Genomic DNA, 26,350 nt, shown 5'->3' with positions numbered 1-26,350 from the left:
CGCTTTTCGTGCCACATCGCAATGAAGCTATGTAGATCACCGCCTTGCGAGGGGCAAATCGCGCTGCATCCCCGAAATCTCTTTTGCGATCTTTCGAGAAAAACCACTCCAGATCCCACCTTAGACTACGTCATTAAGAAGGCTGATCTTTTGAAACATGGAGAGAAGTGTTCATCAAGAATGCGGGGCGAGCCTCCCAAGACATTGATTGGGCTGCCGATCATTCAAGTTGATCATCGATCACCATGCTTCTTCCGACTTCACTGATTGTGCAAGCATTCTTCTGGTCCAATCTAGTCGAACAGACGTCATTTTTGGGATACCTTTTCTCTGGGAAGTCTATGGGCCTAGTAAGATCACGTCACTGGGAACTGCCAGCACATATGAACACATCTCGCCGGAATCAGATCTCTGCTTGCCAAACTGCCCATTACAATACTTCTCGGACCAAAAAATGGCTTTCTTTAAATCTCTTAAAGACTATGTTTATACGAAATATCGGGCAGAAGAGCCGAATGGTTCTTCCCAAGAGCAACTTCCGTTTCTTGAAAAATGGACTTGGGAACAGCCTCGGGCTCCTCTGGTCTGGCCTTGGATAGCCTCGACGTTTTCATTGGGGTCGGTGGTCATTTACGTTCTCCTTCATCAGGTTGCACACAGAGAGAGCTACTGCCTTCCAACAACAGGCCCAGCTTACCGAACAGACCTCGAAGATTCGCATCCGCATATCGTTCTTGAAGAGCGGACTTTTTCAGGAAAGCTGTGGTTCGACAGAGAAACTAAAACTGTCTATCGGGAAATCGATCCAGCAGAACCTCAATATTTTGGACCTCCCGGTCCCGAGATTGATCGTGCCTGGGGTGATCTCCTGAGAGGTACATCAGCCTTTCCAAATATTTCCCTCCACTAAGACTGACTCTTTCACAGGAGAATTTGTCAGATTAACTCCTGAAGAAGCGGCACCTTACCTACCAGATCTGACTGTAGAGCCTGCGTCCGGCCATTACCATTTTGAGTATGAAATACTATATCTCAGTTTCTTTCAAGACAAACTGACACTTCCCCAGGCCTGATATGTTTCATTCTTTACATTGTCTTAATGCGGTCCGCAAAGAGCTTGACAAAGACTATTACTCCAAACTCGGCCCTAGTCATCTTGAGATGGAGATACAGAATTCAACCGCTTTTCCTCCGGACTGGGGAAGAATTCACATGGACCATTGCCTGGATCAGCTCCGCCAGGCTATACAATGCCAGGGCGACCTATCACCAGTACCACTCTATCACCATGAAGGTATGTCTATAGGGCTCGGAGTTGGCCAAACTCACACCTGTCGAAAGTGGGAGCCAATGCGGCACTGGATGGATGAACGCAAGATGCGTCAACTTAAGGACAAGGCCCAGTGATCGTCTGCAGTGGCCTCTGGAATATTCTTGGAACCCTGTGAACGCGAAACTTGTAGATAGTATGCCTATACAATGTGCTGTTCCAAATTCCAGTGGAAAACATGGGATTTATCACAAGCTGATTTTCGATCTCGGCTCGTGGAGTTTTCCAAATAAACACATGTATCACCAATCGTAGACGATTTCCAGCAAATTAAAGGGTCCAAAAAATGTGTCGTGGTAGTCCTAGAATACACCTTACCTTTGTGCGTAGAACCCTCAGGATCAAGCCTCGACAAACTCATGATCTAGCCGTGATACGTCTCGTCATCCTCAGGACTAACAATCCATTCGCTTTGTCACGGGTTATCGATAAACAACAGATGGATCAACAGCGATCCCCATTGAAATCCCAGCAACGGGATCACTACCACCAAACCCATCCATCGGGCCTGGATTCAACCCCATCCCGTCAAAAAAAGTCACCCGCCCAAAGCCAATTCTCCAAATCAGCATCATTAAACAGCGGCGCATTCCCCTGCTCAAACAGCATGTCATCCACCGTCCGGAACGCATTCGGACTTTCCAGCGAGTCCGAGGCCGTGTGCTTCCTCGGCAAGAAGCCCTTTGCGTTAACCACCCCGCACCACTTCTCGATACGGTCGGCTCGATTGCGCAAGATCATACCGGCGATATCGAAGAAGTCATTCTTCCATTCGGTAGCGTGCGCTACCCCAATTTCCTGCTTCGCGCTTTCGAACCGTCCGGCCAGTGTGATCAGAGGTTCTATCAAGAACCCTTGGAAGGGGGTATATCCGACTGTAGCTGGAACTGCTTTGGGCACTGGGCGGTCGGATGGTGCGGTTCCTGCTGCGCTGCCTGTGGCGCTTCTTTGTGCGGGCTGGCCCCAGGCGAGCAGGACCAGCCGGGCTCGTCTCACGAGCATTGTTGCGGCGAAAATAAGATGGCTAATTCCTGGTTGAGGCATATAGAAATAGTAGCAGACTGGTATTGAAAGCCAGGTGTGAAGCCATTCTTGCACAGCTTGTGTTGCGGCGGCGTAGTGGATGTTGTGTTCAGACTGCGTTGAATCGGATGCTGGGCTGAGAGACTGTGTCATTCGCTCTTCCCATGGGTGGGAATTGGCTAATAGGTTTTCATAGAGCCGTATGTGCGTAATGCTATAGTGACTCGATAGGAGGTCTAAGGGGAGTGTCAGCAAGATGCATCTTTTGGGACGCGGACGGGCGCTTACAGTTATGTTCTAGGCTGGCCGGTAATGATCGCCTCATGCCTTCCATTTCGGCCTCCAAGCTGCTTGTGTACAAGAGTGCATCTTCTTCGGACGGGGATGTGAAACCAGGCATCGTGTCCACTAACTCTTCTCTATGGTTGAATCGAAAGATCTTCTCGGTCAGGTGCTGGATCTTGACCAGTTCGACAAGCAGCCTATCTGTTTCGTATTCTGGCGCTTCCTCCAGCTCCTGTCGACATTGTTGCAAGTGCTTTGTGAAACATGTAGAGTTGATTATGTTCCAAGTCAGAGCAGCACTGGAGGTTCCGTGAGCACATGGAGCCGTTCCAAAAGTATAAGCCATGAACTGCACTTACTTCGAATTCATATACCAAACTCCGAGAACCACCCTTTTCTCTTCGCTTGTCAGTTTCCTAGGCTCCTCCCGATCCATCGCAACAAACTGGTTTTTCTCACGGGGCTTGGAATGCCGGTCCAACCCCGTATCGGTGATCATGCTCACTGCCAAGTGGATCAAATTGCTGAACTGCCCATGCGCCATGCAGTAATAGTGAAAATAACCTACAAACATCAATATCCCCTGCAGCAAGTCCAGAGAGCGCTCACCCCTAATCATCGCCGCTTCCGTAAGATGACGCATGACTGCATGGCTTTGTCCCCACATCGACCTTCGGTTTCGAATCGAAGCGATCATTCTGACGACTTTCAACAGGAAAGGGCGCGTTTCTCGGAGCTCTGCCAGAGTCACTCTTGGTGGGATGATCACAAAGGGGAATTGAGCACTCAGTTGGCTCCGATATATTGATAACAGAACCTCATCAGGCTGTGATGGGACGAGGTCTTCTTGCTCGATCGTCTCTGAACAGGTACATAGTGGGCGTGCGTATGTATTGTACCCGGGTAGAGGAGCTATCTCAATTGAGCCTGTATCGCTGGTTTGGATTTTGCCGGGCTGTCCGCCCGTGAATATTGATGACGAGTGGGCTTTTGAGCCCTCTGGGCTGTCGCGGAGCTGCATGCCCAGATGGCCTAGATTCGGGTTCTGCTCTGGCCGCTTTAATGATTCGAGCAGATTGTCCAATTTTGCTTCCAGCTGCTGTGACCTCCTATTGCAAAAAGCCAGTGAGTATCATTCGATAGGTCACTACCATGCTGTTGTGCTTACGAGAGCTTTGCTTGTCGCTTTTTTCTTGTCTTAGGAGCTTGCTCCACGCAGCTTTTCTGTAGATTCTCGCATCTACACAATCAGCAACAGAAGTAACAATATAGGGTGCTTTTTCTCGCGTATATAGAGGAATCTCTGACAACTTACCTATCACATCTGTCTCCGGCCGCCTTATTAGACCGGATACACCGAGCCTTTGCCCTTGCACAGGGGGCGCACGCGGCTCCCCAGCTCGCACTGCGGGGTACAGCTTTAGCTCGTTCAGACATAATTCCCGAGCCTCTTCGAGACGAATAATCCGTAGGAATTTTCTGGCCGAGGGAAAAGGGCGTCGACATGGATAATTTGAACACGACCGGAATTTTCCATAAATTCCGGTATCCCCACCCCCAGCGCGCATCGGGCCAATGATAGCGCCTCTTTGTAGCCGACCAGTCGATCTCACTACAAGCCTTATTTTTAGCAGGCGATAACTTTCAGCCTTCAGAAGTTTCAAGTTCTTTTGAGCGTGTGTGGCTGTGATTTTTCGATCTAGACTCACGGTTTGCATAAACAAGTTTGCACTAGGAGTACTGCGGAAAGGACACTACCAGGCTCCAGTGTTTCTGGGGCTCAACTGCTATAGGTCGCAACGGTTGCCTATCTTGGTCATAAAACTAGGGTGATCCTGCATTGAGTAAACAGGATGTTTTCAGTGAAATTTCAAAAATAAATTTTTCACCACCATCAAGACAACGGGTTCCAGTGCTCCAAGCCACGTTCCAAATAGCTCTCTAGCTTTGGCACACTGCTCGCAAAGATCGCTGCAATATACTGATCCGGGCGCAGCAGATACACAGAATTTTTTAGCCCAATTTGGCCATTGGATGTACCCCATGGGAAGACTGTCAACCGCACATTCTTGGCTGAACACCGCTCTCCCGGCTCCGACCGTGACTCGCTGTATACATGAATCTATCACCAAATATCTTGATTGTGGAGAAATGGTCGCTCGAGTCATACCATCAGGCAGCCACAAGCTGCTCGGCCAATCCAAACTGGTGGTGCAATTCCAAAATGCGCACCTGTACGAGGATTTCGCAAGAGCTTCTAATGGGCCTCTCGGACCGATGGACTGTTCGAATTTTGATGCCCCTTCGTGCAGCCAAAGAGCGAGGACGAGACCGGTAGTCCCGCACCGGTGGTATGAACCTCCGGTTGAGACATTATAGGAGAAAAGTTGAAGACGGAAGATTGAAGGTGCCATGAGTTGATAGATGCGATAGATATTGTTTTGTAACCGTAGATCTAGAGAGATCTGTGACCCTCAAATCTTGGAATAAACGCGTAAGGATCTGCAAAGTCGGCCAGCCGGCTGGGCAGCCTCCGAGTTCGAGCTCAGAAGCTCAATCGAATCTCAGGACTTTACTTGTGGCACAGGCGAGCCCTGAGATAGTTCAGGAAATGCTCCCCGCCATACCATCCAGGAAAGGCCCTTGGAACTGATTCAAAAATTTGTCCCATTCGTTCCAATCCATCGGGCTGTCGGCGTTAAATATGAAATCCAAGTCTGTTCCGTCGCTCATGACCCGCGAAGGCGATGTGTCCGGGTTGAATACTAAGTGGTCTGGGTCTGCAGCTTGAGAAGAGCCCCCGGTCAAATTCGTCAGACCTCTGGATCGCGCCTTTTCCAAAAGGGTTGACACGACAGGCGGACATGGAGCAGTTGTTTGCTGATTAGTACTACAATCCGCAGTATAAGCTCTCCAGGCCTTGGTAATCAAATTTTGAAGAGCCATTTGCAGAGGCGCATCTAGATTCCTCTTTCGCTGCGCGAGATAGCGTGAGTAAATATTGCCCACAGTTTCCCAAACTTTTTTCTTCTCTTCGGGGTCAGCACGAGAGCGGATCTCCGATAGCAAGAAGATCATGGCATCCCAAGGCATGTGGTTTTCTGTGTGCCAGGAGAAACGTCGAACAGCGGTGGAAGTTTGCACATAGTTGGCATAATCAGCCATCTTCAAGCAATTCTGAAACATTATGTCTCTTTCAACTTGCGGGATCCGAGTATTTGAGCCTTGGTATTGCCGGGGGTGATGGATCATAAGCCGGGTGTAGAGGATAGCGGATCGAGCCATCATAATTGTAACTGAATGCAGTGGAATCGATGGATCACAGTATTTCAAGTATTTTTCTTCGAGCAGACTCTCCAGTTCCTTGACTGCTTCGTCTTTTCCCCGGGAAGACATTGACGAAGACGCCAAAGATGCCCATGGGGAGTTAGAGGGGTCGGATCCATCCGCCGCGCTCCAACGGCGGAGCCATTTCCCAAATTCACTGCGGGCGAGACAGAACATCATATCCGTAACTCCGTCCTTCTCGCTTGGTGGTTGTTTCATCAGTGGATCCAGATCACTATCATTAACATTTGCTGGTGGCCTAGAATCAGACGTTGGCAGCATCGGGCTTGAAGCCACTCCACAGGATTGCGCAGAAGTGGCGTCAAGGATCACTAACTGAAACCACACTCGGCGTCGGATCTCAGTGTCAAATGGCGACAAGCCGTAGCCAGCGCCATCTCGATGGATTCCAATTCGTTGAGCGATCCTCATAGCAATGCCACTTAGCGTCCAGACGGATGAGGGATCAGATACCGCGCGCAAGGATAGCTACCAAGGCCGTTAATACCATGGCCCCCAATACCTTGAGATCGACTTACTATGTATAGGATAAAAGCCTGCAGTACCATAAAGCTAGAGGTGCGAAGGAGTGATGTATTTCTGAAAGCAAACTGGGCTCCTTTCCGGAATCTTCGCAGCAGGTTCTTTTTACTTTCTCCGAATGACTCTGCCACCTCTTCTGCTGTCAGTGATATCAGCGATATGCAGTACATGGAGAACATCAAGGCCTCTAGGTCTCTGCTCATCTTCTCGTGGTCAACCATAGCGTCTAATATTTGCGGCTGGACGGTGGGAGTATGTAATATCTTGATAAGGGGGTTGACGTTTTCAAGGAAAGTCTGCCACAGTTTGAATATGTGGACTGGGTTGGGATGTAGGCCTGCACGGCTATTCTCAGCCCCAGGAGCCAGGATCATGAGTGTTTCGTCAAGTTCTTCGTCTGATAAATCATCGCTCTCATGATCTGACGCATTGTCCAAAACATGTGTAGCATCGGGAAGCTATAGACGGGTCAGGATACTAATAAAAATTGCATCAGGCTTCACGAACCTCTTGGCTGACTCTCGTCCAAAGAGTGCTTCTTAGCTATTAGCCAGTGCGAGTAAAGACCAGAGACATGGCAGATCTTACCTATCCAGATAGATAGAATTACCCTGTTTCATGATCATTCTCCCGCTACTATGGCCACGCTGGCTTGGGTCAGCCAATAAATCTTTAGTGGAAGCCTGTTTGGCAGCATGATTCTGGGGAAGCTCCTTAGCTCCTCGCCGGATTGATTGGTCAAGATCCAGCAACGCGTCTCCGCTGTCGGCGCGTTCCCTTTTGCGACGCCGAGGCGGCGGCGGAGGCCGATACACACATTCGGCGTTGGCCTTTGAACAGTTTGAGCAAGGCTCCTGGCGGTCACATTTCACTTTCCTTTTGTGGCATATCACACAGGAGTAGGGCTTCGGTGTCTCCGGCCGGTCCATGGTGTCCAGCCCCTGCTGCACGCGACTCGCTTCGTATATGCGTGCTCGCTATTGTTTGTGCCTCGGTGCTGGCTTATAAGATATTATGGATGATTATCCCAAGATCCCATGAATATGAAGAGCCTTTGGGAAAGAATCCAAGAACTCTCCGGCAATGTCATAACCGGGGCCGTGTCAAGATTATTCGACACCTGGAATTCCAGGCCACATAAAGCCTTACTCCATTTCAGCCGCTTCCAACGTCGTCTGACTTCGGGCTGGAACATCGCCTTTTTTCGCACACATACTTCTGGAGGCGTGTCTCAGTGGCAGATATATCTAGCTCCTGCCGGCTTGGGAGCAGCCATAAAACTGCACCCTTGCCAAATCAAAGCGTAACTATATCTGCATTTCCGCAGCGATGATCGCTCACATACATTAAACTATGCCGCCGCTGCTCGATCGTTTCCGGGCGCGTCTCTCACGACGCAGGCGATCAGCCTCCCTTTCAGTGCCCTACAAGTTGGCCTGGAGCTGTCTGCCAGATACGGTGTTTGTTGCCTTGGTTGCAACATGCGAACTAGAAGATATCGAGTCCTTGGCCTTGACATGTCGGTTCCTGCACAAACGCATCTTCGAAAACGAACATGCCATTGCCCATGCGTTTATTGAAATGCGTCAAAGTCACGGAATGTACCGCGATGCAGATGATCACTCGTCGCCAGGCGAGGACCTGACTTTTATATTTGATCTGTTTCCCCCACCCCGCCACAATATGATGCAGGCGGCTACGGTGACGCCGAATACTCCTTAGCATATCTTGTCGATCTCAAGCGATGCTGGGTCACATGTATTCGGCTTTCTTTTCATTTGGCCGACCATGAAATTCGATACCATTTGGAGACTGACTCCGTGGCACGGTCAATGTGGGCGTCGTCCAAGACTGAGAAAGAAGTGGTCTACAGCAAAGCAGTGTGCATGCTTCAGCACAAACTCCTGCGTCCACTGTAAGGATCATTTTGCAGGCAGAATCACTCAAAGCACTAACATAGGGTAGCGCATATGCTGTATTCTTCCTCGAGTCGTGTGCATCAGTCTCTGAACCGCAAGGTCCGGATCGAATAGTTGATCTCTATGCATCGATCGAAACCCAACGAGCAATTTTACAGAGAGCGCCATTCACAGATACGCAAGTAATCATTCAAACCCAACATTGCATGCATCTTCTTTGCTCCACCGTGCGAAGGCTCATGAGCCCAACCTTTCAGTCCTCGACTTCGGAAAACTGGGTCAGCCTCCTCCTCCTTACTTCAACCCTTGAGCGGATCCTGGAGTTCTTCGTTGCCGTTTCGAAGGATGACGAAAGAATCGATTCCTCGTCCCACGCCGCCAACTGGACTCACCGGAAAGAATTTCTGTGGCGGATGCGAGAAGACCTTGGACATTTTATGGCAGCTACTGGACAGTCTACTCACCAAAAACCCATCATCGCTCCAACCTTTGATCTGGTATGGTTTGGGGCGGCTTTTGAGGAATTGTCGCAGAGGGAGCGATCCCGCATACGGCCGAGGAACCAGTCCACGTGCTTCATGGCTCAGCGGTGGCCCTTCATTGTAACCAGTGCTACGGAGAGTCTTAAGCATAATACAATCTGAATTGGATATCTTCCGTAAAACACTTTGTTCATCGGAAAGTTTCCCTCCATGCTAGATCGAGTAATGATCGGTGCTCTTATCGCGCTAGACCTAACGCGTTCGGCTCCCGGGATTTCGGAGTTTGCCGTCAGCAACGGCGCTGCTTTTCGCATCCACCGGGGCTTGAAGCAGCGCGGGGGTATTGCTTGCCAGTCGAATACGCAATTATAGGTAGATCTCAGTTACCTATCACTGTATAAGCTCAAGAAAGCCAAGTATGGACGCACCATCTGCAATACCGGCAGTAGGTTATATCCTCCGACACCTCCGACAGGCTTCCGGGAAGCTCATAGCTAATAACTCAACAGTGTGATTTATGCCATTCCAGAAAGGTCAGAGATTGTAACATGGCCCACTTATATTGTACATGCGAAGCTTAAGCTTGACCCGCAGGTTAAATGTGATCGCCAGGACCCGTGCATGAATTGCGTCGATGCGCACGTGGAATGTCTACGTACCCGACAGACAAGAGTCCATCGCCCAAGGGTTTCTCGGTAAAGCTCATCTATGATTATCATTTGGCATGATTTTGATTTTATTAGGCTTGACGCCTTGGCAGAACGACTGGCCAGACTTGAGAAAACAGGCCATGGCGCCCCGAACATCGCGTCACCAGTGTCGCTTGCTGCAAATCATGAAGCTATCCGCAGTTTACCATCGCCTCCCAAGGCTCACCAGTATAATCAAGTATCTACCTCCAAAAGAAAATATCCCACCACCAATAGCTCGGTTTCCAGCTCAGTGAGCCCTTCGGCTCTACCGGAGCCAAAGCGAAAGGCGTCTATAGGTACGGTTGCAGGATTTCGTACAGAGCGCCAGTCGCCAAACGCCACCCACCAGGCTACTGAAGCTCGAGAGTACCTTGACCACGAGCTCCAATGTAACCCAGCGCTCTCCCAGGACAGACGCGGGGCGTTGGAAGCAGCCAGAAAATTCGTCGGTCAACTTTCTAATCCTAGGTTCACTCGGGGTGCGGAGGTTGAGGAAGAGTTTGACACTGACGAGGATCTTCCGCGTCCTACTTTTACCCCAGAGCTACTCTACATGATGCTACCTGGTGAGTGTTCCCAAGAGATCTTCAGAGCTATATTAAATTGTTCCAGGTGCCGATGGAGTCACAAATTCTCAGAATTTATGGATATGGCCTGATCACATCTCCTCGAAGACTTTGGAGCGTATGGGGCTTGCTATCATTGAGGGAACCGAAAACGAACATACCTTACTTTATTACCGCGTCATCGTTTGGACAAAAGTCATTACATTCCTTCTCGGGTTAATCATCGTCACCCCGAGCGAGCCTCTGAGGGAACACTTCAAATATCTTCAGAGACAGTATAGAGCTGCCGCTTTTCGAGATCTCAACTCGATATCCGTGTCGGCTCCTCCAAGCCTTATCCTGCTTCAGGCGTTGTTATCTGGCGTGAGTCCCGCTAATCCCCCTCTCTCCTGGTTGTCTGCTTACCCTTGTAAGAAACGCCTCATGCAATACTTAGGGAACCAATCTCGCTGTTGGATGTTCGTTTCTTACGCGGCGAAAGTTATTGTCGCCCTAGGATATCACAATATTACGAACACCGTACCCCAAGACGACGTGGAGGATGAGATTCACGCTTGTCTGTACACTTGTTTCTACTTCGATAACACTCTCAGCCTCCTTCTCCTCCGGCCCATGTCTATGCCAAAGCTCAAGGTCAACCCTGTCGACCTTGTTCATATGAGCGGAGAGCTACCATTCAAGCCGATAATCTCTGGTATCGTGGAATTGGCCTGCCTCAAAGACACTCTTCTACCGATCCTACTGGGAACCACGCCAATGAGTGCAAAGGAAAAAGCGAATGTTTTATCTGATCTGATGACACAAACGAAGGAAGTGCATTCTAGGCTTCAAGTGGTACGTTCGAACGTTGAAACTCCCCCCCCCTGCTGTTAGCCACGCTCTAAATCTCCACAGCAACGGAAACATCAGGAACTGCAGTTCGCATCTGCCTGGGGGCACCTCGAAGGCTCATGGCTGTCCATGGACTTTAATTACTATTCCACCATGACTACTATCATCCGCGCCCGATCATCAGTTCTGAAATCGCGCCCCGTATGTGAAGATTGTCTCTACGCGGCTCGAAAAGCATCAACCACATTACGTACGCTACAGCAATTGTTTTCTACCCAAGTATCCGATACTGGGTATCCGTATTTCTTGACCTGGTAAGAGACCATAACCTCCGTGACAATGCTCCATGAAGATTGACCCCGCCGATTCCTGCAGGACTATTTTGCTTTTCCCTCTCACGCCTTTCTTCGTCTTATTCTGCAACGTCGTCGCAACATCGGATCACAAAGACTTCGAGATGATGAGAAACACAACCAACGACCTGCGCCAATTCGCTGAGATCCACCCGCCTTTCAGAAAGCTGTACGGACTTTTCTCGAAATTCATGGATCTCTGCGCGCCTTTGATGGAGAACACTCAACGGCCCCCGTCTGCGAGTCTTCTTCCCGCACAGAATGGCCCGAATAATGCCCATCTTGCGCCACCGTATCCTGACATTTACGACCGGTCTGTTCATCAGCCGAACCTTCTTCCCAGTCCCATAGCCAGTAAAGCCGATTCTGGGGCAGTGGAGGGCTGGGATGACAGTTTGATGTGGGAGTTATTCGACAATCAGCCCACAATTGGATGGGCGGAGTCTGGATTGTGGGACGCGATGATCCAGATGGGTCCTTGAACTTAGCTTCTCTTCGTGTACATATACAATAGGGATGGATATAGAGCTCTAGCAGTGCGTTGATTCGAATGGTGTCATGGTAGTCGGATTAGTACATGCTGTATTTACTGGGGTAACTCGGAAGAGGACACAGTCCTGCAACGAAAGAGAAAGAAAAAAAGAAAAAGAAAGATCGGCGAAAGGGTGTCATCCCAGAGTCTAACCAGAAGATGAAAGGGGAAATGCCGAAAGACATGCAAAAGAAGCCGTTATCTAGGACGTGCAGCAACGTATTATAATACACAAGGGGGACAAAGCTGACGGGTGATGTCTATTATGATATTAAGACCCAGAGAAGGAAGAATATCTGGAAAGCATTAGCGGGGGCTACAATGTTGAAGCAATAGGGAATACGCACCATCAGAACACCGAACATCTTAGCAACGAGCCACCGGTTACCGGAGACCCGGCTCCAGTATTTCATCAATTCACGCTGAGCCCCCTGGACGTTGTCGACAACATCTTCGGTGTTGGCGTCGATGCGCTGGATCATTTCGGATTGTTCGCTGACCATCTGGGCTAATTGGCCGAAGATACCGCCGAGTTCGCTAATAGTACGCTCGATAGCCTCGATAGCCTCACCACGAGCTTGGGTGTAAGAATTGCTCGACTGCGCCTCTTCCATCACCAGTAATTGTTGGTCTGATTGCATAGAAGGGCCACTAAGAGGTGAGGGATTTGAGGGATCGAGAGTCAAGAGATCCGACGAGTTTCCTTGGTATCCGGGCTGAGGAGTTCGTCGGCCCGAGGGATTATACAGAGGGGAATCTGAGCGTTGAGTATCGAGGGCAGATTGCGACTTTGATGATACGGACGATACAAAGTTCTCTGTCCTTGAGCGCGACGCTTGGATATTCTTCGTTCGGACCTCCAGTACATCCTTGAAGCTGGCGCCCACATCGGCAAGCTTTCCTTGCAACATAACGACCACCTGTAAAATTGATATTAGCACTCACCGCGCATGTCTCTTAGGATCCACCTACATTATCATTATGTTCGCCCTCCTGGTCTGCCTTTGAGCGATTGGCTTTCGGGTGCTGGGCCTGGGTCAATTGTTGCAGGCCGGCGATCTGCTGGTTCAGGGCTGCCAGGTCTTGCTTGATGACATATGTCAACTCCGAGATCTCAACTGGCCTATCGTCGAAGAGGGTCTTGCGCTTCGCCACTGGGTTCCAATTAGCCAATCATTCATGAGACACCCGTTTTCCCTCCTCTCGGAAACTCACACTCCGCAAGTCGCTGTAACTTCGCTGTTGTTCCAGTGATACCCCTCCCGATATCGCGCGCTCTTCGTGCAAATTCCGACCGGCCACCTTTGGCGTCCTGCGCACCCGATGGAGATCCATTAGCCTGTCGCCGTTGGGCGTCAGTGAGGAGTGCTTGGCGCTGCGATCCGACTTTCGATGTGCCGAGGCGCTTTTGGGCCTGGCCGAGAATGGCACTGAACTCGCCGGTTCGATCTTGAATAGACGGGCCAGTCATCCTGCTATGGCACGGGGGGACACGAACAGCAAGGACTGAAGATATCCACGGGTCTCCTGGGTATTTGCAGTGGGGACGAGAGAAATGAAAGCCAAGAGAGCGGACCTGGAGAGCGTGGGGAGGTTGGTTGAAACGCCGATCTGTATCGATAAGGGGTAGCTGGCGTCCGGATGTAGTAATTGGCGTTCAAGTGGCCGTTTTAGAGATCGAGTTCGGGAGTGATAGAACAGGCTATCTGAGAAAGGAACTAACTGGACACCACTGCCTGAGCTTGCTTTTCCCATAGATGAACCCCGGTGAAGCCTTACCCTTGAATCCTAAATGAAACACGTCGCGACGGGTCATGTGACGCGCCACCTGCACCGCCACCCGTGGAGATAAATTTAGATGGCTCTCTTTCCCCAGAAATAGAGGGTCAGGGGCAGAACCGAAGTCATTTCCAATCGTGGTCAAAGAGGCCCTTGTTCCTGTACAAAAGATCATATAAGCCTCCGGTGAATCCCCACGTCATTGAATATCTACAGCTGTACAATAACCTGGTTCCCGCCACCCCGTGCCCGTGAGCCTGTCTGATCGGCAACGCTATCACGCTATTACACCAACGTCGCTCACGCCACTTTGCTTGTCCTCCTTCGAGTTTACTTCGTACATTAGTGGTCTCCCCCCTCGAGGACTTCGAGCTTTTGACTACCTGCGGGCATCACACTTTGTGGTGCTGTGCTGCCTCTGCGACTTGATCGGGCAACAACCGATGCGAGATTGATTGAGGACAGTTTGAAATTCCTCTCCTCATGGCGAATCCCAATATGCCAGGGCAGAGCCGCGCGACTCAGAACCCGTAAGTGTGCCGGCAAGATAGAGAGCATCTGCGGGCTTCTGTCGCACAAGATCCGGGGAACCTCAACTAACAGCTCGCGAACAGCCCAGGCAGCGGCGGCAACACCCCAATCTCTTTCCGACCGAACGTGAATCGTGCAAAGACGAAGCGCTGGGTAGAGGCCAAGTCTGTCTCATATGATGGTGGAGATTGGGGTGATGAGGATTCCGAAGAAGAGGAAGAAGAGCCCGGGCCACCACCACCTCCTTACCTATCACAACGAACAGCAAGCTCTGAACTGAGTTCAAGACGTTTATCAGGGATTGCCGACTCCCCCCGCTCCAAGCCCTCAACCGAAGACACTCCCTTTTGTACGACCTGCAGACCTTTACAAACGTGCGCAGGAGGGTTCGCCAGCTGCATCTCCGGTGGTCAGTACTCCCTTTAATGCCCCGGCACAACCGACTGTTGCTGGAAGTGATGCACCAACAGTTGATGCTTCAGGCGCTGCCTCAGATACAGCAGCTCCAGCCGTTGGTCTGCCGGAGGTCAAACGCCTATCAGGATTTGGTGCGGATTTCCTGGGTGGAAGCAGCGACCTGAGCTCTGAACAGCCACCTTCCATTCCGGAGCAGGAGAGCACCTTGCATCATAATAACTCCCAGGCCTCGCAAGAATCTCAAGGATTCACGTCAGTAGTACACCAGGCCTTTGATGTTCCAGAAACCCCCAATTCCACCGCCCCCACTGTTTCGCGGACGAATAGCGACGGGACGTCTGGAGTCAGTCCCATTATCAACCGTAGTTTTGAGGACAGGACACCCACTATTCCCGAGGAGCCTACCGAGTCAACTCCCACCGACACTCTTAATGGTGGACCTCAGTTCATCCCTGGCCACCGCCGTGATCTGAGCCTGCCACATCCAGATAATGATCCCTCGAAAAGACCAGTTGTCATGGATAACCAAGCTCCTTCAGCGGCTCACGCTGAAGTAGCTGCTACGACTCCCTCCGTTCAGATCCCACCTTCAGAACAGCCCATGAATAATGCGTCTTCCACCTCACCTGAGAAGGACTTTGTTGCTCCCCTCAAGTTCGGTTCTTCTGGCCAACCTAGCACTGAAGGCTATCGTGGCAATATCCCCACGATTATACCCGCTGGCGGAAGCGCAGACCCTTCTCCCCAAGACACGGATAATGATCGGCTTCGAGAGGAAATCATGCGTTCATTGAGCAGAGAGGGATCCGAGGAGCCCGAGCCAATATCTCAGCCCCAGGTAGAGACTTCGAAAGAAGAGATTGTGGCAAATCAGGCAGCGACACCCTTGGATGGACCGACTGGCCCGAATATTGCTGAAACCCCACGACCTCTGGATTCAAGCTCGCAGGATCCATACGCATCCCCCGAAACCTCGCGCGATGTCGCTTCTCCTGCTGCATTCGCTGGGACCCAAATGCCTACCAAACCACGGCTTGCGAGAAGATTCTCTTGGGAGTCAGCTTCTTCAGCGGATGAACCGACATTCCAGTCTGCTAACGTCCAACCTACAGCTGCGGCTGCTGCACCTGACGATTCAGATCTGGCTCCAAGAGACCCCTCCTCCTGCTGTCAATGATTTCAATCAGGCACCATTAGAAGACAGAAAGGAGCTACCACAATCGGATGACGAGGGTTCTGAAGCTCCTGCGGTTGAAAGACCTAGGCTTTCCATTGTCCCTCCTGTTCCCGAGGGTGGACTGCCACCCCCACAAATCGCCGGTCCCACGGACGGCCTATCCTCCTCTCAAGGAGCGCCTTCAACAGGCACTGTACCAATTCCGGCAGACGAGACCAAGCTTAAGGGTTTCCGGGAGATCCTTCAGTTTGCTGCTCCTCATCAACGTATCAAGGCGTTTGAAGAAACTCGTTCACAATTTGCAACACTCGATACCGGCTTGAACCGCTGGATTCAAATTACTGTCCAAGCTCACCCTGAGCATAGGGATGTCGTCGAGCAAAGCCAGAGCCTCGCCTCGGCTCCCCCTCAGAACTCTCCTACCAGAGCCCGGTTCCCGAAATTGACATCCCTCGGCACCCTCCACAGCAATGATAGTACTACCACCAGTGCAAGCCATGCCAGGAAGTCCTCGGCTCATATTGGAACCATTGTGAACCGGACAAACGTGGAGCAGCGTGGAAAAGAATTCCTTCATACTGCAGGTATATTTGGCGGCAAAGCTGGTGAAACCGCGAAAGGTTTATTCGCCAAGGGGAGGAGCAAGCTCCGAGCCAGTGGAGACAAGGTAGATTCATGATCTTTCTTTTTTCTCTTCCTTACTTTATCTTGGATATGCATTCTCTACCATCTGGAATGGCGCACTGGGGCGGACAGCGCAACGGTGTCGATTTTTTTCGTTTCTTGTTGGCAAACTGTTTCCTTGATATCACGATGTAATTTCCCATCGCTTTGCAATTGGGATACTAGAATGCAACATGCTTGATGCATCATCCATTTCCTCATCTTACGCTTCTATCCCAGAGATCCTCGCCTTTTCGTGCTCAAGTTCTGATGTTGGTAATTTCTGTAGGTTTCATCGCCCATCTCCCGCAGCAAACCTCATAACACAGAGCCAAACACTGGTTCTGAAGATGGGGGTGGCTTTTCCATACGCAACTCTGTCACATTCGGCAGCCTATCCAACATGAAGTTCGGTCGAAACTCCGGTGTGAAGGAGAGCGAGCCTTCTGGTAAACGCCTTAAGCCCAGTCGATCCCTGGATCTCCTCGGACTCGAGAATCTTAGCACCGTGCATTCTTCAGATGCAAATATGCCTCCCGTTCAAAACTTACCAGCGCAACCCGACATGGTGGGAGACCTCGAGCAGGAGATGTTTGCTGCTTTTGGTCTTTCCCTGCCAAGGAACATCCAGATGCCCAGGAGACAGTCGCTTCGAAGCCTGCCACATCTTCAAACGCACCAGATGGCCAACAATCACAAGACATCCGCCGATTATCCAAGGGTGGCAATGCCATACTGGATCAACAACTCGAGAAAGAGGGGCAAGAGCAAGGGCAGCACCCGGCTACGTCGATTCGCCCAGTTGCCCCGTCTGAGCATCCATCCACAAGTGCACCGGGCGGTGCTGAAGCTGCCTCGGCTTTGCCAGAGAGCCCTCCTGACGATATCCTACCACTTGATTTCAATTTCGCGCTGAACTACAAGCCTAGAATTCACATGAAACAGCAGCCGTCCGTTTCTAGCCTTGGGGCAGATGAACGGCACATGACTGAACATTTTGAAGGTCCACCTTCGCCGTTGATTCCCTCTGTGAAGGATGAGACCGAAACGAAGGATGACCTTAATCTTCGCGATACGACAGATGTGACCGATACGACAGATGTGACCGATACGGCGGGTGATCTCGCTGAGGAGCTCGCTGTCGGTGACAAGCCCAAGGGTCCTCTAAACGAAGGCAATACACCAGTTGTTGAAAGGCCTAAAACAACATCGAAAACATTCGCGCCTTTGCCACCCCACGGGAAACCAAGTGAGCCATCCACTGGACCGTGGCCGTCCGACGAAAAGCACACGTGGGACTTTGAGCCCATCTTTCCCGCCTAGCTCAGCTGAGATCCTTGAGTCGAAACGACGCTCAATCAGCGGCATTCCTCCTTCCGCTCCAAGCATGCAGAGTCCCCTGCGGAACGAAGTTAGATACTCCCCGGCAACTCGAAGCAGCATGCGAAGCTTCGGTAGCTTCGGCCGACAAAGCACCAACAGCAAAGGAATCCGACCATCTACGCCTGCCAACGACCTGTCCATGCCTCATGTGGACGCTGTGTCCACAAAATCAACTAGTGATACAACAAAAGATAAACTAAAAGGCTTTGGTAAACGCCGCCGTCCTTCGGTTGGTAATATCCTGACAGGGATTCAAGGTGGTCTCCAGGGACTTCAGGAGAAGATACAGCAGCCATTAAGCGCACAATCAAAGGAAAAGAAGGGCCAAAAGAAACGCTCGTTCAGCATCGGCGTAGGTTACACTCTAATCATACCAGATTATCCAGTTACTGAAAAGTTGCAGAATCTTTTCAATCTTCAAGGATCGACGTCCCCTGACCGTGGGGAAAATGGCCGCCGGGCAAGTAAATCCACGGAGGACACAAAGCCCTCGCAAACATTTTTGCCCAACACACTGGACCGAGTATCTGCTTCGCGTCAGGAAGAGTCCTTCTTCGGTGATCCCTTCGCAAAGCCACAATCAAACGGCCCAGTTACCGAGCTGACACGCTCTCCCCGCCAATCCACTGAAGAACCGAAGCCACGGACAAGTACGCAACTTCCGCTAAGCCCATCAGCTAACTCAGCGCTCCTGTCCGGCCGTTTCTACTCGCAATATCAGTCGGGCGAGTCGCCTCTTTCGCCTCTTTCGCCTCAGCACAGTCGCGCCAGGAGCATGCCAATGACTATGCCCGGCTATACCCTTTCTCAAGTCGCGCCCTCGGAATCTGATAGCAGCGATTGGTCCAAGTCCCAACCGCGTGAATCGAATCATGAAAAGGAAGACAAACATGCCGAATCCCAAGCTACGCCGCTATTCGGCAGACAGCTAGAGCAGAAAGATACGACAAACAGCGAACACCAACCGCCTGAAGCCCTACCTGCATCTCCAGACCCAGAGTACCAAAACCCCCAAGTCGAGCACACCTGGGACCGGTCGTCCCCAGAACCCTCCACCGGCCCGGACCAAACGGTCCAATCGCGCAAGCCCGTCGAACCCTATCTCAAGCCCACCGACCGAGTCCAGCAAAAGAACATCGCCGTCTCAGGCGTGTCGGTGGTCTCAGAGCACCCCTTCCGCGACGAATCGCTCTCCGTGCACCGACAATCCACCCCCGTCGAACTCGCCGCCTGGAGCGACGACTCGAGCGAGAAATCATCATGTCGCCTACTGCCTATCCCGGGCAGGAGTGGACGCCGACGAACTTTTATTAGTGTTACCCTCGCATCAAGCGATCACGATGATACCCATATTCTTATTTCACTTTGTCCGCGAATCTGTGTGTTTGCATTGCTTTAATTCTCTCTCCATAATAGGGACTTGCATCTGCATCATGCTTGTGTTCTTTGTTGTTTTGACTGTTTCTTGCATGCTGAGTTCGTTTTACGTGTAAGATAGCGCTGTAGCAGAGTGCTGGAATTCGAGCTAGTTCCACCCGAGGTTGATGTGCAATTACTATGCAAAAGGTAGCTTTGGAGTGTTTCATTGTCGATAGTGGGCACACCGTACTCGCTGATGGAGAATATTCCTGGTCCACGAATGTACGAGTCAAGAACTTCATAGTGGATTTCAGCCCAGCGTCCTACTCACTAGTAACGCATTGAAGAAGCAAATTTTTCATACAGAGCATGAAGGTTTTGAAGTTGCAATGTGTATGTATTAGAATGTACTGGAGATTCAATCCGCCCCAGCTGGAGGAACAGAGGTACTAGTCATGGTCAAGTATAGGGGGGGCTCTTCCCTGTGATTAGGAGAGAAGATCTTAGCAGAGATTACGTCGGACCCGAGGAATCAGACATGAACAGCCTATTAACTAGACCAAGACACTTAAAAAAACTAGAATTTGAGTTTAGAATCTACATTCCAATTGCACTGGAATGCTACATGGAAAATAAATTATTAGAATCCCTTGATTGTAGATACCACTATTAACGGCATACATACACGTAGAGAAAAAAAACTTGACACTCTATCGACTCAAAACAAGCAAACGGAGAATCAAGAAGTAAATGGAACATACAAAAGTCTATAATACGAGAAAAGGAAGCAAAAAGACAGGTAAGCCTGCCTCCTGTTTCCCACGGTATGCATGTCCAGATACATCCCAGCAAAGGTGTGCGTGGTATGTGGAGCAAGGGAATGGGGGAATTAGGAAAAAAAATTGGGGAAATTAATTTGACCTCGGACCAGTATCGAGCTCAGAAAGGTGAAATTACACGAGCGCACGAGTTTACTCGTCCTCGATCTCCTCGACGCGAGCACCGAGGACGTAGCGGGACTTGCCCTCGCGGTCGGTCTCGTGCTCGATAGCGAGCTTGGAGAGGTGAGCAATCATGTTCTCGATCTGGGTATCGGCCTTGGAGCGGGTCTTGCGGCCAAGGTTGTCCAGGGCGGGGATGATGGTCAGGAGGTAGTACACAACGGCGATGATGACAGTCACACCGATAGAGTAAGCCCAGATGACAACGACAGTGACAATGTCGACGTCGTGGTTCTTGGAGAAACCGGGGCCAGCAGGGTCGTAGGGGTCGGTCTGGGTCCAGCCTCCGAGCCAGCCGAAGACACAGAACAGGGTGGCGATGACGTCGACGACGAAGATGGCGATAACGAGTTGCCACGAGGGCCAGGTCTTTCCACCACGGGTAACGAAGATCAGCCAGTTCTCAGTCAGGGCAATCTCGAGGAAGAGAATCTCCTGGGGAGAACCGAAGTTCTGGATGATACCACCGTCGGGAAGGAAGAGGGTTCCACGGACGACCCAGGTAGCAGTGGCAAGCAAGCATCCAAGAACAACAGAGATAACCCAGATCTTAGGCAACTGCCACTCGACGGGGCGAGCCTCGAAGTGAGCGTTATCGTAAGCGACAGCAATGGTGGCCAAATCAGCGAAGAGGGCAATGAAGACAATCAGGTCGGCGCGGACAGTCTCCTCGATGATGATCATAGAGGTAACCAGGTAGATCTCCAGGTGGAGACACAGGGCAATACGGTACTGAATGTAGGCCTTCATACGCTGGAAGATTTGACGGGCGAGCTTGATGGCATCGACGATGGTGGAAAGACCGGGAGCAAGGAAGACGATATCGGCGGCAGCCTGGGCAGCCTCAGTGGAACCTTCGACAGCGATACCACAGTCAGCCTTCTTGAGGGAAGGAGCATCGTTAACACCGTCACCAGTCATGGCAGTCAAGTGACCACGCTGCTGAAGCATCTCGACGACCTGGTACTTGTGCTCGGGGAAAACCTCAGCGAAACCGTCAGCCTTCTCGACCAGGTCGTGCTGAGCGGAACCAGCAAGACCACCGTGGATCAGACGCTCGGAGTCGTAAACCTTGGTACCGAGAGCAAGCATCTTGCAAGTCTCCTTAGCGATAGCAATAGCGTCACCAGTAAGCATCTTGACGGAGAGACCGAGAACCTGAGCCTCAGCGATGGTGTGGGCAGTGTCCTCACGGGGAGGGTCGAACATGGGGTACATGCCCAGCAATTGCCAGGGCTCACCCTCCTTCTGGACGGCAACACCGAGCGAACGGAAACCACGGCGAGCGAATTCGGAAGCCTTCTCACGATACAGCTTGGCCTCGTCCTCAGAGCACTGGGACATGTTCAAAATGGCCTTGGGAGCACCCTTGGCACAGGTGTAACGAACACCATCGCAAGTACAGACGGTGGTAATGCGCTTGGAGACGGGGTCGAACGGAGTGTACTTCTCAGTAACCCAGTTGCGAGAAAGAATTTCACGGGCCTTGGGGTAGCGACGGAGGGTTAGGACGGTGACCTTGTCAATGGGGTCGAGGTTCTTGATGTTGTGGGAAGAGGCAATAGCGGCGACGGCCATCATCCAGTTGACATCAACACCCTCGGCGACGTAAGGCTCACGGATGGAGAGCTGGTTGGCAGTAAGAGTACCGGTCTTGTCAGAGCAAAGAATGTCAACACCAGCGAGGGACTCAATGGCGGTAAGCTTCTGGACAATGGCCTTCTGCTCAGCAAGGTAGGCGGCACCGACAGCGAGGGTGGTGGTGGTGACGACGGGCAGACCGACGGGGACACCAATGATAAGCAGAATAAGGGTGTAGTGGAGCAGGTTGTTGTCGGAGTGCTCAGGGGTAGCGATCTTCAGGTGACGGAAGAAACCACCGATCCAGGCAGCGAGAATCCAGAACATGACCAGAACGAGCAGGGAGGTACCAATGTTGTCCATGACAGCCTTGAAGTGACCCTGGTCCTTGGCACCCTGCACGAGAGCAGCGGTCTTACCGACGAAAGACTGGCGGGCAGTGGCAGTGATGATACCGTAGGCCTTGCCACGCTTGCAACCGGTGGTGTAGTAACAGGTGTCGGCCATGTACTTGTCGACGGCAAGAGACTCACCAGTGATGGCGGACTGATCACAGGCAACAAGAGCAACACCGGCATGAGCCTCACGAGCGTACTCGTCATCCTCATCGTCGTCCTTCTCCTTCAGCTCATCAGAGTTGTTGTTGGCGAGGAACTCCTTGTAGGTTTCGAACATCTCGGGCTTATCGTAGTTACAGATCAGGCGGACATCAGCAGGGACGACGCTACCTTCCTCAATGATGACGATATCACCAGTGACCAGTTCACGGGCAAGGATTTCCTCCTCCTGCCCGTTACGAACAACAGTAGCACGCATGGCGATGTCACCCTTCAGGGAGGCGACGACGTCAGCGGCCTGCTTCTCCTGGTACCAACCGACGAGAGCGTTAAGCGCAAGAATACCACAGATGACACCGAGATCGATCCAGTCACGAAGACCAGCGGCGAGCAGAACAGCCAATTCCATAACTGGAGAGAAAAGAAAAATCGCGTCAGTAAGGCTTCGAACAGACGGCACCACTTGGAAGACCCTTCCCAGCGTCGGGCAGTGTCCAGCTATCACTTACCATACAGAATGGGACCACGGAAGTAGCTAAGGAACTGGATGAAGATGTTGGTCTTCTCAGTCGTCAGCTCGTTCCAGCCGCACTTCTTGCGGCGAGGCTCGATGTCGCTAGAGCTCAGACCCTGGCGAAGGTCGGTATCGAGCCACTCCTCGGGAGCTTGCCAGCCATCCTGGACGGAGTCACCACTGCCGCCCCAGAACTTCCACCAGGGCTTCTTCTTCTCGCCCTTCTCGCTGCGAGCACCGGCACTGGAGGTAGAACCACGACGGCCATCACGGGCAGTCGAGATGTAACGGTTCAGAGCCGAGTACTCATCAAGGTTGGCAGGGTCAGCACCCTCGTCACGGTGAGGGCGTTCACCATTCTCCACGTCGACAGCATAGGAGATCCTCCGCTCGGACGTCGTGTTGTTGGTAGACGCCATGGTTGCAGCTGCGGCTCACAAAGCCCTTCGGTACCCAACAATATGAGCAGATGCAGACACCCCAGTCGTTTCAAGGTATGACGCGAGTCGGAATGGTCCTATGAAAGAGGGAAGGGAAAAGAGAGAATGGATGTGGGTGGGAAGGACTACTTTATAATACGGGAGTGGAAAGGATCGGGAGTGCGAAAAGAGCGAACGCGAGTGGGTTGTGTGGATAAGACGGCTGTCCTGAGGGAAATAAAAAAAAAAAAGGGAAAAAGGGTAAGAAAAAGGCCAAAGAGGAATTAAATGGTATTCTGGTATTTTCGGGGTGACCCAAGCCGGATCAAGAATCCCGTGTTTGCTGAAGTAGTAACTTGGCTGTAGTACTTGGTTGCTGGGGAAAGAGTATGTACCCAGATATCGCGGTGGAGCCCGGGTTTCTTGTTTTTTTCTTAGTTTTTCTTGGTATTGTTTTTTTTTTCATTTTGGTATTTTCTGCCGTTTTCTCGGATTGAGATTTTCTCCTGTTTGGGCTCCACTTCCGAATTTTCGCGATTTTCCTTTTTTTCCACTCCTTTCCTGATTCCCTCATGGACCTCCCTTTTGTCCATTACGGGATTTATGGACTATTTTTTGGGCTTTATCTTTCCCTCTTTGATCGCCTGCACTTGAGCAATTCCCGATTGACTACCAGTGCGTTTTGCTCCCCCACGCGAGGAATTGGGGATTCTAATTTTACTAAATTTTTACTCCAGTCCCTCCAGCTGTGTTTCTCTCCCGAAGGTGAGAGAGGGAAACGAGGGGACCGCAGAAAGCCACTTCGGTTCATACCGTACCGTATCCTTTCGCCGCCCCGTAAATGACATACTGCGCTCTTTCCCCCAGTCAAGGCGCCCGGCACTACGCTGCCGAGTATCAATCGGTATCGATTCATTACGGGTAATTCGCGCCCGCCAAACTGCTTCCAGCTTGACTATGCGCGATTTTTCCATCTACGCGGAAAAAAGTGCAATTTCCATCTTCTGTCGTGTTCAAACTATCAGTATTGGCGCAGCTCCCCTAGAGAGGGATAGTTGATCATTAAGTTTCAGTAAATTTGGTGGTGCAAGATGCGGAAAATTCCTCGTGGAAGCTAATCATATATCGATAATCAAGATTTAAGACACTTTTGATTCGCAAGGTAGAAACAACCAACATTCCTTGCATCTTACCAGATTAGAGATAGGCTTTCGTCCCTCCGAAACCCTTCCCCCATTGATCCAATTGTCCGGTTGAAGAGCCCATCAGACGCGTACGACATAGAACAGACAATCAAGGTCAAAAGACCAAAAAAAAACAACAGAAAACTCTGCTCGTAGAGACCCCGGCCTATCCGAACCACAACGTTGCAAGGGGCCGCAACCAGCCAAGAACCATCCAGATATCTCGGCATTGGCATAACATACCAACACCAACCAGCTCTTTTTTTTTCTCTTCCGGGTCGCCAAACCTCAATCAATACCCAAATCGCCCTGTTTAGCGACCCTCATGCCCTCCAGCCAGTAAGCTGTAGGGAGGGACTGCGTAAAATATTCACCAGCCCCATGCGCCCTCGCCCAAGCTGCCTCCCCTCGAATCTAAGTACCCGCGGTCGATCGTCGGTCCCCCCCTAACCCTCGTGAAGAGACCTCCCCAGAAGCGTCATTTAATTCGGGGCGGATAACTGGTCGACCGACCTCCCAGTTCCCCACTCACTAAGTCACCTAGTGGGCAAGTGGAGACCAGCACGCACCGAATCACCGGTCGCTGGCATCCACTCATGACCTCATACCCATCATGGACCGGCCCCAACCCTCTCCAAATCCGTCGAGCAAGGCCCGTTTTACCTCTTCGCGGGAAAAAAATAGGCCTACTATCCTGCGAGGTTAGTGTCCTGGGTTATCCAGGCTTCAAAAGGTCTCGCCCTACGCAATGTGTATGCGTTGGCCCTCCGTCTGAATTGACCTCGTTCCAACGCCCCGAGTTTGCCGCTCAAGTACCATATGCCCCAAAAAAAAAAAATGGCTTTCTTTCCAAATACCACGCGTTTTGCTTCGTCCCGGTCCTGGTCCAAGGCCTTTGGCCGCCGTTGCCGTTTGGGGAAGTCTCGACGTAGGGCATCCCCGTCCATATCTCACTGTAACCTCTGCCAGTGCTGCCAGTGCTGCCATCGCCTGTGCTGGAGCCGTGGTAGTCCTGCGCAGTCTACTCCGTCCACATATGACACTCCGCACGTAGCTCAGATCGTCCGGCCGGGTGGCTGGATCCTTGGAACAGGGAACAATCCCGGTGGCCTTTGTCGACGCGGCCATGATAGGCGCCGGAAAATCAAAATCGTAGAGGGGGTAGATTGACATTTCGTTGGTTCGGAGGCGTTCGACCGTATACATGAATCATGACTGCTGGGTCGCTGCTGGCCGCTGCTGGATTATTGGTGCATCGTGCATGACTGCTCAAGCCTGGCCCTGGTCATAATCAAGGCGATTGAAATCCGGTCTGGAGGTGATGTACCCCGGGTTTTCTGTTTGAGCTCTGAGCGATTGTGTTCAGTCCCCTGGGCTAAGCTTCTGCCTTAGTCGGGGAGTCAGTGCTCTGGGCAGAAGTACTATGATGTAGGACTACTACGGTGCTGGAGACGAGAGGACCAGGATGCTGGGAATAGCCTCAAATTATATATATTTTACACGGACAGGGTTGTTAGCTGGAGATGATTGAAGACACTTCCCACGTTTGGTCGCATATTGATAACCGACTGCTCGTCTGTGGTCTGGCGAAGTAGTGTAGTTACCCGATATATATCGCCGGCTCCGTCGTGACCTCATGAGTCTTGATCGAGGATTCTAGGTCGACGGTGAGGATACTACAGCTCCGACCGATATACACGGCCACACGATCTGAACCCGGCGCCTTTTGCGGCGAACGCTGATAACCTGTACATTTTAGGAATTTGCTGTAGCCAATTGCGACCGGTCTGGGCAGAGCTAGCCACGGTCGCTGCAGGGTACAGAGATGTACCGAGGTTTCCCCTCAGCGGGGGCCATGGACTACTCGATTAGGACATAATCCCTATGGCATTGATTGAACTG

The 26,350-nt window shown here is 51.4% G+C and overlaps 10 protein-coding genes across 10 annotated transcripts; 6 read left to right on the top strand and 4 right to left on the bottom strand.

Moving 5' to 3' along the window:
- Positions 1-552: 552 nt before the first annotated feature.
- N7468_009168 (oxidase ustYa family protein) lies at positions 553-1,407 on the top strand (the record flags this gene model as incomplete). The annotated part of the gene is made up of 4 exons (XM_058478464.1): positions 553-625; positions 687-875; positions 928-1,015; positions 1,068-1,407. The coding sequence occupies 4 exons, from the start codon at positions 553-555 to the stop codon at positions 1,405-1,407; spliced, it is 690 nt and encodes a 229-aa protein (XP_058326794.1).
- A 451-nt stretch (positions 1,408-1,858) lies between these two features.
- N7468_009167 (uncharacterized protein) lies at positions 1,859-4,144 on the bottom strand (the record flags this gene model as incomplete). Its single annotated transcript, XM_058478463.1, has 4 exons — positions 1,859-2,489; positions 2,632-2,891; positions 3,144-3,747; positions 3,954-4,144. The coding sequence occupies 4 exons, from the start codon at positions 4,142-4,144 to the stop codon at positions 1,859-1,861; spliced, it is 1,686 nt and encodes a 561-aa protein (XP_058326793.1).
- Positions 4,145-4,681: 537 nt separating this feature from the next.
- N7468_009166 (uncharacterized protein) lies at positions 4,682-5,017 on the top strand (the record flags this gene model as incomplete). Its single annotated transcript, XM_058478462.1, has 1 exon — positions 4,682-5,017. One exon carries the CDS (start codon positions 4,682-4,684, stop codon positions 5,015-5,017), a length of 336 nt encoding a protein of 111 aa, XP_058326792.1.
- Positions 5,018-5,242: 225 nt separating this feature from the next.
- On the bottom strand, positions 5,243-7,437 carry N7468_009165 (Zn(II)2Cys6 transcription factor; the record flags this gene model as incomplete). Its single annotated transcript, XM_058478461.1, has 4 exons — positions 5,243-6,454; positions 6,505-6,966; positions 7,016-7,043; positions 7,097-7,437. 4 exons carry the CDS (start codon positions 7,435-7,437, stop codon positions 5,243-5,245), a joined length of 2,043 nt encoding a protein of 680 aa, XP_058326791.1.
- A 424-nt stretch (positions 7,438-7,861) lies between these two features.
- Positions 7,862-9,071, top strand: N7468_009164 (uncharacterized protein; the record flags this gene model as incomplete). The annotated part of the gene is made up of 3 exons (XM_058478460.1): positions 7,862-8,209; positions 8,251-8,388; positions 8,469-9,071. 3 exons carry the CDS (start codon positions 7,862-7,864, stop codon positions 9,069-9,071), a joined length of 1,089 nt encoding a protein of 362 aa, XP_058326790.1.
- A 459-nt stretch (positions 9,072-9,530) lies between these two features.
- N7468_009163 (transcription factor domain-containing protein) lies at positions 9,531-11,833 on the top strand (the record flags this gene model as incomplete). Its single annotated transcript, XM_058478459.1, has 5 exons — positions 9,531-9,604; positions 9,653-10,167; positions 10,214-11,001; positions 11,062-11,312; positions 11,374-11,833. 5 exons carry the CDS (start codon positions 9,531-9,533, stop codon positions 11,831-11,833), a joined length of 2,088 nt encoding a protein of 695 aa, XP_058326789.1.
- Positions 11,834-12,146: 313 nt separating this feature from the next.
- N7468_009162 (t-SNARE syntaxin) lies at positions 12,147-13,354 on the bottom strand (the record flags this gene model as incomplete). Its single annotated transcript, XM_058478458.1, has 4 exons — positions 12,147-12,179; positions 12,231-12,803; positions 12,856-13,037; positions 13,099-13,354. 4 exons carry the CDS (start codon positions 13,352-13,354, stop codon positions 12,147-12,149), a joined length of 1,044 nt encoding a protein of 347 aa, XP_058326788.1.
- An 806-nt stretch (positions 13,355-14,160) lies between these two features.
- On the top strand, positions 14,161-17,773 carry N7468_009161 (uncharacterized protein; the record flags this gene model as incomplete). Its single annotated transcript, XM_058478457.1, has 6 exons — positions 14,161-14,192; positions 14,277-14,542; positions 14,589-15,709; positions 15,750-16,454; positions 16,740-17,018; positions 17,072-17,773. The coding sequence occupies 6 exons, from the start codon at positions 14,161-14,163 to the stop codon at positions 17,771-17,773; spliced, it is 3,105 nt and encodes a 1,034-aa protein (XP_058326787.1).
- A 64-nt stretch (positions 17,774-17,837) lies between these two features.
- On the top strand, positions 17,838-19,232 carry N7468_009160 (uncharacterized protein; the record flags this gene model as incomplete). The annotated part of the gene is made up of 1 exon (XM_058478456.1): positions 17,838-19,232. One exon carries the CDS (start codon positions 17,838-17,840, stop codon positions 19,230-19,232), a length of 1,395 nt encoding a protein of 464 aa, XP_058326786.1.
- A 931-nt stretch (positions 19,233-20,163) lies between these two features.
- Positions 20,164-23,264, bottom strand: N7468_009159 (uncharacterized protein; the record flags this gene model as incomplete). Its single annotated transcript, XM_058478455.1, has 2 exons — positions 20,164-22,742; positions 22,841-23,264. 2 exons carry the CDS (start codon positions 23,262-23,264, stop codon positions 20,164-20,166), a joined length of 3,003 nt encoding a protein of 1,000 aa, XP_058326785.1.
- Positions 23,265-26,350: the final 3,086 nt, after the last annotated feature.

The sequence above is a fragment of the Penicillium chermesinum genome (assembly GCF_028974085.1).
Source record: "Penicillium chermesinum strain IBT 19713 chromosome Unknown utg000007l:1.0-2695246.0:1.0-2697696.0, whole genome shotgun sequence".
Lineage (NCBI taxonomy): Eukaryota > Fungi > Ascomycota > Eurotiomycetes > Eurotiales > Aspergillaceae > Penicillium > Penicillium chermesinum.
This window is presented reverse-complemented; position numbering and strand designations above follow the sequence as displayed.